The sequence below is a fragment of the Falco rusticolus genome, chromosome 9 (assembly GCF_015220075.1).
Source record: "Falco rusticolus isolate bFalRus1 chromosome 9, bFalRus1.pri, whole genome shotgun sequence".
In the NCBI taxonomy this organism is placed as follows: Eukaryota; Metazoa; Chordata; class Aves; order Falconiformes; family Falconidae; genus Falco; species Falco rusticolus.
The window spans coordinates 39,120,420-39,133,539 of record NC_051195.1 but is presented as its reverse complement, the minus strand read 5'-3'; the positions used below and the strand labels follow the sequence as shown (position 1 = coordinate 39,133,539).

General features: G+C 44.7%; 2 protein-coding genes across 7 annotated transcripts in view; one reads left to right on the top strand and one right to left on the bottom strand.

The window, feature by feature from the left end:
- SYNPO2L (synaptopodin 2 like) overlaps nt 1-3,585 on the bottom strand; it is a 41,609-nt gene extending 38,024 nt beyond the window's left edge. Inside the window, exon 1 of the mRNA XM_037401043.1 lies at nt 1,435-3,585. Coding sequence (XP_037256940.1) covers nt 1,435-1,539 — 105 coding nt within the window. The 5' untranslated portion in view covers nt 1,540-3,585. The remainder of the gene's footprint in view (nt 1-1,434) is intronic.
- Nucleotides 3,586-3,726: 141 nt separating this feature from the next.
- Nucleotides 3,727-13,120, top strand: part of SEC24C (SEC24 homolog C, COPII coat complex component) — a 39,154-nt gene continuing 29,760 nt past the window's right edge. For 5 of the 6 annotated variants that reach the window (XM_037400162.1, XM_037400161.1, XM_037400160.1 and 2 more), the window contains exons 1-3: nt 3,727-3,829; nt 4,654-4,799; nt 11,600-11,802. In XM_037400162.1, the coding sequence (XP_037256059.1) occupies nt 11,628-11,802 (175 nt within the window). In that variant the 5' untranslated portion in view covers nt 3,727-3,829; nt 4,654-4,799; nt 11,600-11,627. The remainder of the gene's footprint in view (nt 3,830-4,653; nt 4,800-11,599; nt 11,803-13,120) is intronic. The other variant, XM_037400158.1, reaches the window with a different exon arrangement.

Sequence of the window (13,120 nt, the reverse complement as noted above, 5' to 3'; positions counted from 1 at the left end):
CATAATTATTTTTTATGCAATATCCCAGTATTGTAAAACACATATATATTCGTATTTCTAGGCTTAAGGTATGACACCCAGCTCTGGGTGAGAGCTACTTTGAGTTAATACCTTTCTGGAAGTGCTATTAATCCTTGAGCAGTATTCCATTCACTTAAGATGCAACTTAGCCTGGGTAATGGCTAGTTCTTGCCACTGTGCAGTCCTGAGTAATCTTTGTAAGACACTCAGTATCTCCTCCCTCTTCAGTCCCAATTTCCTGTCTACTGGGGGAAAAACAAGAGTCAAAATAATCCTAGACTCTATAGAGTTTATGTGGCCACTGAAAATCCCATTTTCCTAACAAATACTGATACAGATATCTGTTTCAAGGATATTGAGTCTTTCTCTTCAGCACTTGAATCTCTATGAGTATGTGCTGAAGTTGTTTTCTTGGAGAAAAATCTTCTTTCTCTATGTAAGAAACATCCACTTCAGGGCCAAGCTATGGGATTCCAAACCATTTGGCAGAAATTACAAGCAAACACTCCTTGACCTGGGGTGAGCCAAATGACACAGAACATTTCATTTTCAAACTCTCTATCAGAGACACAGTCTACTTACGGAAACAGAAGGAGCTGGGCATAGCATTTTTTCATTCCTGCTGCTGGGTGCCTTCCAGTCAGACATCCCAAGATATCATTGTGTCAAGGCTATTGCAGCTGTTATGAGCTTAATAAACAGAGGACTTTTTTCCTAATTTTGAAACTACTTGGTAGTCTTAGAACAGTAACAGCTGCTTATTAAAAGTAGTACAACTCAAGGTTCCTATTTATTCCTTTTTTATTATTTCATCTCCCATCCAAACAACTGCTTTTCTTTAACTCTTGAAATGGACCAATATTTGCTGCTTAGAGCATCAAAAATATTCACTTCAGACATTACTGAGAAAGTTTCACCAACAGAAGAGACCTAAGAAATGTGCATCTATTTTGAAATCTGGAATATAGTAACAAAGCATTAGGGATAGTTGAACTGAATTACAAATATGGCTTTTGTTGCTTCCATTTAATTTTTTTTCTTTCTTTAGCTGGACGTCTCACACAAGCACCAAAGCTTCCAAATTTGAGCCCTTTTTCCTGCTCTGTCACTATAGTTATCTCTCTGCTGACAAATGGGAAAAGCTGTACAGATTATAAAGTGTCTGAGCTGTACAGACCTGCACTGAAGCAGGTCTTCACCTGACGCTGGTCTCTACCTCAGCAGCATCCATTTCAGGACCCGTATCCCACCCCTCACCCTACCTGACCATTCCACCCAAGTTTTTCTTTTAAGATCTGCTGCCACAGTAAGGAGTTCCTGCATTCCTTAACAGTAGTGAAGATGCCAGACTCAGTAGGGATATCAGAGTTCAACAGAACAACTCTGCCCTCAGTTCACATCTCGAGGTCCTACCTTTGACACCTGAAGGGGTCTTTTCTGCTCTGAACCCCCTTGCAGCCGGAAACCCCAGGGGGCACCTCCAGACAGAGTGATGAGCATTTCTTCTTCAGCTCCCATGATTACTGTGCTTTGGATGTTTTTTGTCTTCCCAACTTCAAAACAGACTCCAGTTCTTAACAGACAGTATCTTCTACTCCCATCTTCACAGTTCCCACCACAACTCTCCAGTCCCCCAAAAGGCCCTCTGCTCACTTTCTCCTTTGAGTTCACTCACACACAGGAGAGTTGAGACTGTCAAGCCCAGCCTTCACTGCTCTGCTGGACTCTCAGCTGCTGCTCTGCCTATGATTAGACATTTGATTCTGCTCTTGGTAAGGGGCCAGAGTTGTCCTATACACGTGTCATGTCAATCTCACCCTCTGTGCCCCCCCACATACATGATGGATCTCTCACCGGAGCGTGGCTGAAAATAGCACACCTCCTGTCTCTCCAGAGCTTTGTCTGACACTCTTAAAGCTGGAAGCATTTCAGTGAAAATTTTATTTCCACTTCCCATTCCAAATGCAAACCCTGGAGTGACCCAGCACTCGGGATTCATTAGCATGAGCTTCAGGCAAGGATATGACACAGGCACAAACTTGTGTAAGATCAGGTGCACCTGACCCTGAGAAACTGAACAAAAACAGCTTGCAAGTGATGTGCTATCCACTTGTGTTTTCTCTGTGCAGCTAGTGTTACTACACAGTAGCACTATGTGTCTGTCCCAAAAACCACGGGCAGACTATAGATTTAACGTGCTCCCTCTGCAGCTTGCTGCTCCCTGACATCCCCAACAGCCACTCCTAATATTAGACACTGGAACCAGAATAGCCAGGATTAGCTACACAGATGGGATTCAAACAGTTCTCTGCAGGGCACCGCATAGTCCCAAATGGCCAAAAGAACAGCATCGCAGCTGGGTCACAGACAGACCTTTAACCTTTAAAGGTGATCTAGTCCAACCCCCCTGCCATGAGCAGGGACATCTTCAACTAGATCAGGCTGCTCAGAGTCCCGTCCCACCTGGCCTGGAGCATTTCCAGGGATGGGACATCCACCACCTCTCCGGGCAGCCTGTGCCAGTGTTTCACCACCCTCACTGTCAAAAATTTCTTCCTTGTATCTGGTCTAAAGCTACCCTTTTGTTGTTTAAAATTATTACCCCTTGTCCAATCACTACAAGGTCTACTAAAAAGCCTGTCCCAATCTTTCTTACAAGCCCCCTCTAAATACTGAAAGGCACAGTAAGGTCTTCCAGGGCCTTCTCTTCTCCAGGCTGAACAACCCCAGCTCTCCCAGCCCGTCTGTGCAGCAGAGGTGTCTGTCCCTGACCATGTCCATTGCCCTCTGGACCCGTTCCAACGGCTTCCTGTCTCTCCTGTGCTGGGGCTCCAGAGCTGTATGCAGCACTGCAGCGGGGTCTCACCAATGCCGACTCCTTCACTACTTTTCTTTTAGGACCCCGACAGACAAGACCTCCTGGCTATCCCGAGGCACCTTGATCCCCCAGAGTTACAGGAGGAATAAAATTCATGTTCCCCCTTTGCTACAGGTCTTAAAACATATTTTTCTGTTCAGATCCAGGGGACATACTTTTCCTTCCTCTGCACGTGTGTAGGTCTCAGTGACTAACAAACGCTTCACAGCTCGCTGCTGCACGCTCAAACCCTAACAGGCGAGGGACGCGGTTTTGCTGCGCCACCAGCGGCTCCATCGCCGCCCTTGCACCGCCGCGGGGCCGGTAGACAACGCTACCGGGCAGCGAACAGCCCTTGCACCGCCACGGCCACTGGGTGCAGGAGGGGCCCGGAACTCCTCGGCAAGGCCCTCCCCAGGCCGCTGGCTAGACGCAGGGCCCGCAACACCGAGGCCCAGCCGTGCCGTCCGCCCTAGCTCGGCCGTTCCTGCGGCCGAACACCGGTTCTCGGCCCGTGCGAGAGGCTGAGGAAACAGTCCCCACGGCTGTGCCCCCCGCCACGGCCGGGGCCGTCCCCGCGGGGCTGCCCGAGGCCAAGGGGCGGGGCAGGGCACGGCGGGGCAAGCGCGGCCTGGCCTGGCCATCGGCTGCGGAAGAGGCGGCCGGACCTGCCGGCACCGCCGCGGCCGGGCCCAGCGAGGGCCCAGAACGAGAGCACTCCCACCGCACGGGCCCGCGACGGCTCGGCCGCTATCCGCCGCCGGCGTGACGTCAGCACGGCGGGCGGAGGCGGTGCGCGCGCTGCCTGGCCGAGGGCGCCTGCGCAGCATCCGGGCGCTGCCGGGAGGGGCGCGGCGGCGGCCGGGGGTTGGCGGGGAGTGCGGACGTGGCAGGCGGCGGGCGGGGGAGTGCCGTGGCCGGGAACCGGAAGCGGGCCCGGCAGCAGCGGCGGTGAGTGAGGCCGCGGGGCGGCTCTCGGGGTCGGCGGCGGGGGACACCGGCCGTACGGGTGCCCCCGGGGCGGCCGAGCGGCTGGCACCGGGCCCGGCGCCTCGGTCGGGGCCTGGGCCTGAGGCGCTGCCGCTCCCCTCCCCGGCCCGCCGCGCCCGGCCTCCGCAGGGCCTGGGCTTTTTCCTGTAACGCGTCCCGGCGGGAGCTCCGTGGCTCGGTTTAGCGGGTGTCGGCCTGCGGGGCCTTCTCTGGGGCACGGGCTGCGCGGGGGGCAGCCGTCGGCGTCCCGCCCTGGTGCGGCGGGCCCCGGGGGCGACGAGCCGGACCGGCGCTCGCCCCCGGCGCGGTGTTTTGTGCGGGGCCGAGCGCGCGGTGAGGCAGGTGTCCCCTCTGCAGCGTCCCTAATCTCGGGTAATCCGCGGTCCTGCCCCCGGTTCCGTGCCGCTGGAGCTGCCGTTCGTTCCAGGCGTGTGGAGGGGGGGTCCCGTGCCCGGTGGCGGAGCCCGGCTGCGTTTGGCAGTACGACTTGGCGGCTGTCTGGGGCTTTGCGGGAGGAGGGAGGAAAGGGATGGAGGGGGCATGACCGAAATACAAGTGTAGTCTCGAAAAAGCGCTTATGTAAGGTTCCATGTCGATGGGCTTTAAACGTGTTTGTTTTATGGTGTTGGGGCTTGCTTTCTGTCTTTTGGAGCAATGCTCTTTTGTACTAGAATGAAATTTAGTTTCATTTCTTTTTGTTCTTGGGATGTACTTCAGTGTTTTTCAGTAGAGTCAGGTTGGTTTCATTTCTTTTTATTCTTGGGCTATATGTGTGTATTTTTCAGTGTATGCGTATGGTGTCTAAGCTCTGAAATCCTTATTGGAGAGACTTTGCAGCACCATCCAGACTGAGCCTCCTTGGTGACTGTCACACCGTCCCTGAAGTTCTGTTTAAATTTCCTGGCTGACGGAACTGGTTGCAGAAACATAGGTGAATTGCTTATGTCCACATCGGAAGTTATCCACCAGACTTAATATTTGTACTGTCATGTTAAAATACAGATCTTTTTCAGTTTGGTACTCAGTGTTGGTTTTTAGACATTAATGTGATAGTTCGATAAAAATATTTCTAGATCCTTTTCTGTAACAGGGTTCCTTAGGCAACTTTGCCAAATGTTGGGGGAAGGATGTTGAAGGAGAGACGTTGCTATCTGACACATATGCAATGTTTATGTTCTTTATTGGCAGCATAAAATCACACCACTAGAATGGGGGGTGTCTCATTGCTGATAAAGTCTCGCTTATTAAGATGAAGTTGTCCTGAGTAGGTTTAGGGAACTTGGCATTAACCTTTTTTTTTCTTTCCCCTGCCCTTCTACTAAAGTAGGTGTTCTGTTAGAAATATATGTGGTCTAGAGCCTCTCTCTTTAGAGGAGACTTATCTTCAATCACGTATATACACTGCCTGTGAAAGCATAAGCATTTCTGTCCAGTTTAGTGCATAAAAGTTTCTTGCTTCTGGAACTCCCCGTTTTCACTTGAAGCTGCATCGCTCAGGATTCTTTATTGCTATAGACAGGCTGTGGAGTGGACACCAATATAAAGAATATTTCTTCTCAGTGTGCTGTGATATTTGTTCCAGGTTCTAATTTCATGGCCAAAAGCTGAGTTATAGCAATGAACAGACATCTAAAGGGTTATTTCTTTAATGAGTCGTTTGATGCTTGAACCTCTTTGAATGTTTTCTCCTGCTACTATAGGACTATATTTTCTTCCTGTAATACTTATTATCAGGAGGGTCAAAAATCCAAGAAAGAATTGATGGTTGGCTAAGGAAGGGCAAGGTACAAGGAGTGATTAAAAGTGATCAACCACAAGGTCTCCGCAGAAAAGAGAAGGTGGATGTTTCTTGTTCTTTAGGTTTGAAAAGCATTATTAGCAATGAACTGGGAAGATAGAGCTTGTTCATTTATGTTCAGCAAGATTCTGTGTTACCATAGAAAACACTAAAAGACAGTATACACTGGGCGGTGTGTGTTAGGGAAAGCTGAATCTGAAGTTCTTTGTTTCTTACGAGTGATAGGAATTGCGTAATGCATATTTGTGTAGAGGAAGTCAGAGTACAGAAATTTTGAGCAAAAGATGGCCAGTGTTACAATGTATGTGAAGAAAACTGGTTTAACATTATAACATAGGTTTTAGTCTTATTCTGTATATCCCTTTTTACCTATTCTGCCTTCTGCCCTCTTTAAACTACTCTTGTAACTTTTCCTAATCAATTACACTTGTGCGAAGCTCACAGAAATGAGTCAGATGACTTCACATGTTGTAACATATATGTGGAGGTAGCTCAGGAAGAGAGAAATCTTTCACTGTGGTTTTGTCTGTGTCATTTTTTTCAACGACTTTTGTCTCCACAGCGTTGCTGTCCAGTTCAAAAACTGAGCATTTTTCAAGTATTTCCTTAGAGTTTTATTATAGGGAGAGAGAGAGAGATGTAAATCAGTCCAAACAGGAGACTTATGTCAGCAAAGAGTGTAAAATCTTACTGAAGTAAGAATCCGGTGGTGGTGACAGGGGTTGGAAACTATGGTAGGTTTAAGATTAGGTCAAGACTAAGCTGTTTTTTTGTAGCCAGTTTTTAACCACTTTCACTCTTCTAACTTGTGTGTTGTATTGGACTTGCCCAAGATGATGAATCAGTCTAACAAAACGGTGTTTAATGCGGCCTTTCTTTAGAGGAACACAGAAGTGATCACACCTTAGATGTGAACCGTGATTTTTATGTCCTGAAGCCTGAAAGACCCTTTCAATCAGTCTGGGAAAGACTGGACTGTAAAAATCTGTTCCAGTACTGTTGTGTAAAGAAGTTCTAGCAGCTAATATGTCCTCTCTTCCCCTGAAGGTGTTTTCAGTGAAAATATGGTGGCTTCTGGACTTTCAGTAATAGTAGATTGTAAAGTTTCATTTTGAAAACTGTGTGTCTTATACTTCTCATGAACTGTTAAAACAGATGTTTCTGGCCATGACTCAAAATGCACAGATGAAGAAAATATTACCTGTGGTGTGACAATTTGAGTATCTGCCCAGATGGAAGGACAGAGCACCACAAAAATTCAGTGAAATTGGAGGCTCAGTTCCAGTAGTGCCATTTGGATTGATGTGGACAAATGTATGGGAGACATTGGTTATAATGGCCTTAGTGCTTCCAGATCAGTTGCCTGTCTCAGACTTCCAGAATTTTCTGTAGAAAATCAAAACAGGAGTTTCTTCTATCTGAAAAGAAACAAGTGTTCCATGAAAGGACTTAGCAGAGGCTTGTAGAGGACCTAGTCAAGCTGTCAATGAAACAAAAGCAGAGACATCTGCCTTCCAGAAGAGTGTTCTTGGCTCCAGAGTCTAGTTGCTTATAAGAGTAGCACAACTTTGCTACTTCTCCAGAAAGTTGTAGAACGGAAGCGTTAAAAGCACTGTAGGCAGTACTCTGACTTGGTCTCTGAGGATGCTTTCCCATCTGTTGGAAACAATTCTGATTTCTGTGTTCAGAAATGAAGCAGACAATTTCCTTCAGTTTCAGCATACTGTAGGAGGCTATACTGTTGTCTTGGTGGTTTGGGGGTTTGGGGTTGGGTTTTTTTGTTTTGTTTTTTTTAGGGTCAGTCTCCCTAGAAATTGAAACAAACAAGACTTATTTCTCTGGGACCAGTAAAAAAGGCACTAGCATCGTTCCGAAGGAAAGTAATTCTGCTGTATTCTTTAGAAAGCGATCAAGAACTGATGAGGTGAAGCTTTTTTGTTTCAAAAGGGAATTAACAGTGAATGCATACCATAAAAAATGATGAATATGTAGTTTTCAGTGATTTGGGAGATTTGCTGATTGAAACAAGCTCATATGAATCACTGGTTTTTGGTTTGTTGGTGGTTTTTGTTTTTTTTTTTAAACAGTGCAGGTTTTATGGCCTTTTTTTGTCTGCTTTGTTTGGATATGAAGGAATCTGGAAACTATTGTAAAAGCTAAAAGATTCCATGCCCCCCTGCTGCTGGACACCACACCTCCCCCCCAGTATTACTGTGTATTTTTTTCCTCCCATCAGTTCATTGCTGATCTGCAGTGGTTGTCTTGTATAACAACATTACAGTATGAATTTTAGCTGCGTACCTATTTTGACCAAAACTTCAACTGCCTTTATGCAGAGAAATAGAAAACAGCATAGAGTGCTTCCTGCTTTGCAGGAAAATTATTTGTTATTTATGGTAATGACCACTTGTTGTCATAGTATTTTCCCAATAGCATGAGTCCTGTGTGCTTGAGCTTTGTGCTGAGTAGGAATGTGATGTTCAACAGCGTGTTTTAATATTATGTTTGGCTTAGTTTTGGTAATGTGTTACGACATGCAAAGGAATATCCTCAGGATTTTTATACTGTAACAGCCTGTTTCCTCCATTTATCCCTATCTGGTTTATGTATTTCTTTCTTTCTGTGATTCCCCCCCGCCATGTCATAACACAGCATAAAATTCTCCCTTTCCCCCATATGTCTTCAAGTGACCAAGTTCTAATTTATATGTATATTTTTTGGGTGGAGACAACATGAATGCTGTTTGATACAATTGACTTATACTGGAGGGGAAGGAAAACGGACTCATTCAGTGACAACTGTCTTAAGCCTTCTCAGAGGTGGATACTCTTGGCCCTGCCCTTTATGGTATTCCACATCAGTGATGAGCAAGCCTGCCACTAGCCTTATGTTTAGAGCAAGTCGAGCAACCAAAATAATGAAGCAGCCTTGTCCTCAGCTTCAACACCATGCTTGTTCTTGAGTCTTCTCCCTCCTTGACCCTGTGGGAGTATAGAGCAACATGAGCTTGTGCAGCGGTGGAGATGAGCCTGTGCTGGCTGCCACATGGGCCACCTGAAGGTCTGACATGTATCTGCCTTTTAGCTGGGGCACTGAGTTAGAACCATCTCCTTGGTGGAGCTACTTTTCCCATAAAAGTGAAGGAAAATATCTCAGAACTCTTTTCTTCTGTAAGACTTGCATTAAGTGAGCTTACATCTTGGTTTCAGTGTTATTGTGGAGAGAGCAACAAGCCATCAGATGCTACCCAGTCAAGCAGGAATACACACATGAGAGAGGGGAGGGCAGGCTAAAAAGCCCATAGTAAAAGATCATCAGGTAAGATTGCTTACTGAGTATACACTCACAACAGTAAGTCAGAAGTGGTTTACGAGGGACATGCTTGAGTTCTTGCCCCATTGTGCTTTTTTTAAAAAACAGAAAAAGCATGAAAGATCCTGTAGTAATTCCTTGTTCAAATGTTAGATCTGTTCAGGGATTTCTGTAGGTGTAACTTGTGGAGTGTCTTAATGATTATAGCTCAGGAGGTCCTGCAGGATGCTGCTGCTTTGCCTGCAGCTCTTCCTGGAGGACCTGTTTGTAGGAGCAGCAACTAGAAGCCAAGTTTCTGATGCACAATCCAATAGGCAATACTCAGGGGCAGGAAGAAGAGAAAGCAGCCCTCCTTCCTTGGCAGAAAGCCCTGCTTGGATGTTCCAAGATGTGTGGGTAGAGTAGCTTTCGCGCTGCGTTCGCCCTTCCCTTTACCCCTGCCTTTGCAGGAGCAGTGCTCCTACTTTACTGTTTGTGCTGAGCAGGAGGTGTTTGGGGCTTGGTCAGTGATTGCAGTCTGGGGACACTGGTTGCCTACCTGGGGAGGAAGAGGTTAACCTTCAGGAGAACTTGGGAAGGGACCAGGTCCCAAAGTCCAGCTTTTCTGGCCTCATGGCTGCTCAGGTTAGACGGTTCTGCAGAACTATATCAAAGGTGGTGTGGTAAATGATAATCTTTAGAAATTACTTGCTTGCTGTCATGTTTATTGTGTGTGATCATGTATAAAAACACTGCAGGCTGATCAAAAATTCTGGCATGCTGTTGTAAGCTGTTGCAAATGACATATGTTACTTTCAAGTGCAAATTACCATTAAATATCAAAGATAAGTTCCTTTTCTAAACAAAAGCCCTATCATTACCCTTATACGGCTTGATGAATAAAGATATAAAACTTCATTTATTTCCCTTCATATAAAATTTAATATCCAATTTCAGACTAAGCGTTAGCATTCTTAGTATTGACATTTGTCATGTTTACTAGCTATGGGAGTTTAAATGTAATACATATGTATTATGCAAGCTTCTGTAAATAATTAGATCGGTCTGTTGTGATATATGTATTTTCCCTTTATTTTATATATATGGATCTGAAAGAATTTCTTTCTATGTGGATGGTTCTTGCAGAGCTGTAGTTATTTTCATATATTTCCTGTACAGCTGTGGTGTCAATTGTTGAAATAATTCTTTGACATCATATTTCTGGTAATGTGAAGAAGCAACCTTAGCATTGGTTGGCATACTGTAGTCAATGTATAAGCAAAACAGCTCGTGTGTGTGTTATCCGCTTGAGTTAAGCTTGCAAATTCCTTGCTGGGATTTGCCTCCACTGGCTGGTGGCTGTTAGAGCTGTGCATCTCCTCTGTGTTAAGATCTACTATGTATCTTAACACGCAAGCTCATCATAAGGTTGGGAGCAAAATATGAGCGCAACATTAGTAATTTGCTTTACCTTAACTTTGTGTGTTTATATAAAATGGAGTTTTTAGTAAAAAATTAAATTGCTGTAAATACGCATTTCTTGACAGCTTTAGTGTGGATAGTCTTAGCTGGAGAGGGTAACAGTGACATATGGAGTGTCCAAAGGAGTACAGGGGATGCAAACTGCCGAGAAACAGACCAAGAGGGCATCTCCTGCCCATGAATTAATCTCTTCGGCTTTCCACAACTCAGGGGCTCTGTGGCTTATCTGTCTGTTTGGTACCATGGTATTGTAAGAATTGCCTGCTTGGTTTGGGGCCTCCCAATGCCATTTTTGTTTTTCTCTTTATAAAATTAGGCAATATCTTTATACAGTTAGTTAGAGGAATTGGGAATCTGTCTGTTAAGCAAGACTTCTTGCATAACCTTGCTAAGAAACAGTTCTCCTGTCTCTGATGCTCTGGTTCAGGTCTTACACTTTTGTGTAACTCCTGTAGTGACATTTTTGCCTTGATGCCTTTCCATTTTGAACATTTTACTGAGGTAAACATGCTGCTTTTGGAAGATCTTTGTTTTCTGAAATTTATGTACATAACAAAGGATTTAAATCATCTATTGTTTGAAGAAAAAATAAATCCAAACCCCCTTATATTGGTCCTGCTCTGGATTCTGTCAAATACTTTCAAGAAGCAACCTTTGTGGATGATGATGTGTGTTGCTTGTAGCAAGGAAACATGATCAAGTAGATTAAAATAGAGTTGAAAACTGAATTTGTTCAGTGTTACTGAAGTGTTATGTTAAGGAATCTCTAATCTGTGTCATGAAACCTGTTTTATGTTGGTCTGACATTCTGTGAGGTGGAAGTAGTTCATAAGGTGTCTGAGGAAGCTTGATGAGCATCTACTGTGGAATGGCAAATTCTGGCATTTTTTTTCTAAGAGTATGATGGCAAGTCTAGCCAGGATGAAGCAGTAAATAAGTTGATTAGAATACATGGTTTCTAAACAGAAAATACTTGGTTCTAACTAGCTCTTGTAAAGCATTTTTCTTACTTGAAAAAACTGCTGTGCAAGAGTAAATTACCATTAATGTTTTACCTTCCCTAGTATCTCAGGAGCTTGCATTTCTGTGAAAACAGTAGCGGAGTTAGCCAGTTCGGTTTTATGTCTGCTAAAAGCTATTTTCTCCCCCCCTTTTTGCAGGTAAGATTAGTTTGGGGATGTGAATACAATGAGTGTAAACCAGCAAGCTCACACAGGGCCTCCTTATGGGCAACCTCAGCCTGGATATCACGGATACCAGCAGCCTGCCTACGGAGGACAGCCACTGCCAGGGGTTCCTCAGTCGCAATATGGAGTTTATAATGGGCCGATGCCAGGATATCAACAGCCAGGCCCTCCACAAGGTACTTCTCAGTCAGAACTTAATGGTCAATAACCTGTGAATTGTTGCGTGCATGGAATTTTTTCTGTGTACTTCTTATTATTAGTCTTTATTTTGTAGTAGCAATTATCTTTTCTGCTGTATGTGGTTTATGTGATGTTAAAAAACATGTTCTGTACATTGTGGGGTTATTGCTCTGTCACTTGTCCATTTTAGTAGGGCTTACTCTTCTTTTAGTAGCTTATAAAATTAACATGTTGAAAAGCACAGCCTGCTTTTTGTCTGTATGTCCCTGCCCCTGTGGTACTGAAGCACCTGACTAGAACAGTCTTCTGATGAGGTTACGTTGAGGGGCAGCCAGTAGGGACTCTTCACAGATTTATGATTGAGACTGCCTTACATTATTACGTAGAAAGATCTGCACTCCATCCTGAAAGATTAAGACATACAACTCTAGGTAGGCAGAAAGTGTATTTGGAGCTATTTTCTCTAATGGCTTTAAAATCAATAGAAAGTTTGTGGACATGTGGCAGGCTGATGTGTTCCAAAAGTTCCCTGGTTCTGCAGGATCATATCACTTGTTGGTTTTGTTTGTTTAAAAAAAAAACAAACCAACAAACTATAGCAGGTCAACTCTCTTCTGTTTTCAAAAGAAAAGCATACTTAAAATTATTGAAGAATTTCAGGAGTTTTTCTTTCTGCGTACCCGAATTGCTTTGGGAGATTAATAGTGACTTTAACATCTGAAGTGTAGAGGAGAAAATACCTGTTGCTTTTAAGTAGAAGTATTTCTGCCTTTCAAAACGATCTCAGTTCAGCTGAGATAAGCACAACACAAACTTTCACTCTGAAATGTTTGCTTAGATTTCAGATCGGTATTCGAAGGAAATGAGCAATGTAGTTATGGTCTCCCCTCCAAGTACTTCTTGAATTTTTTTGCAATTTCTTGAATTTTAAACCAAACTCGGTGAGAAGGATAGAGCAATGAAAGTGCCTGTGTAGTTGCCTTGAAACTAACAAGTGGGAGAGTGAGGTTTGGGAGCTGGAGTTAGCAGAGTAGTGGCATAGAAGAAGAATTAGTGTGGTGCGCTAAAGAATGGGTTATTCAGTTGCTCCATCTTCCTTTTCTTTCCTTAATCCTCTTCCTACACTCCTCTCAATAAATCTCTTCAAACATCACTTTTAATCTGTGAGTTTTGAACTAATTTTAGAGAGGGTTTAAATTCCTGTAAAAGTAATGAAAATCAGCACTGGGCTGAGGAAAGAAACCCTGCTCCCTGGGAAGTCAGAGGCGGAGCTCAGCTGTTGAGTGCTCTGTTTGGCTGCTCAGTGTAGCCATT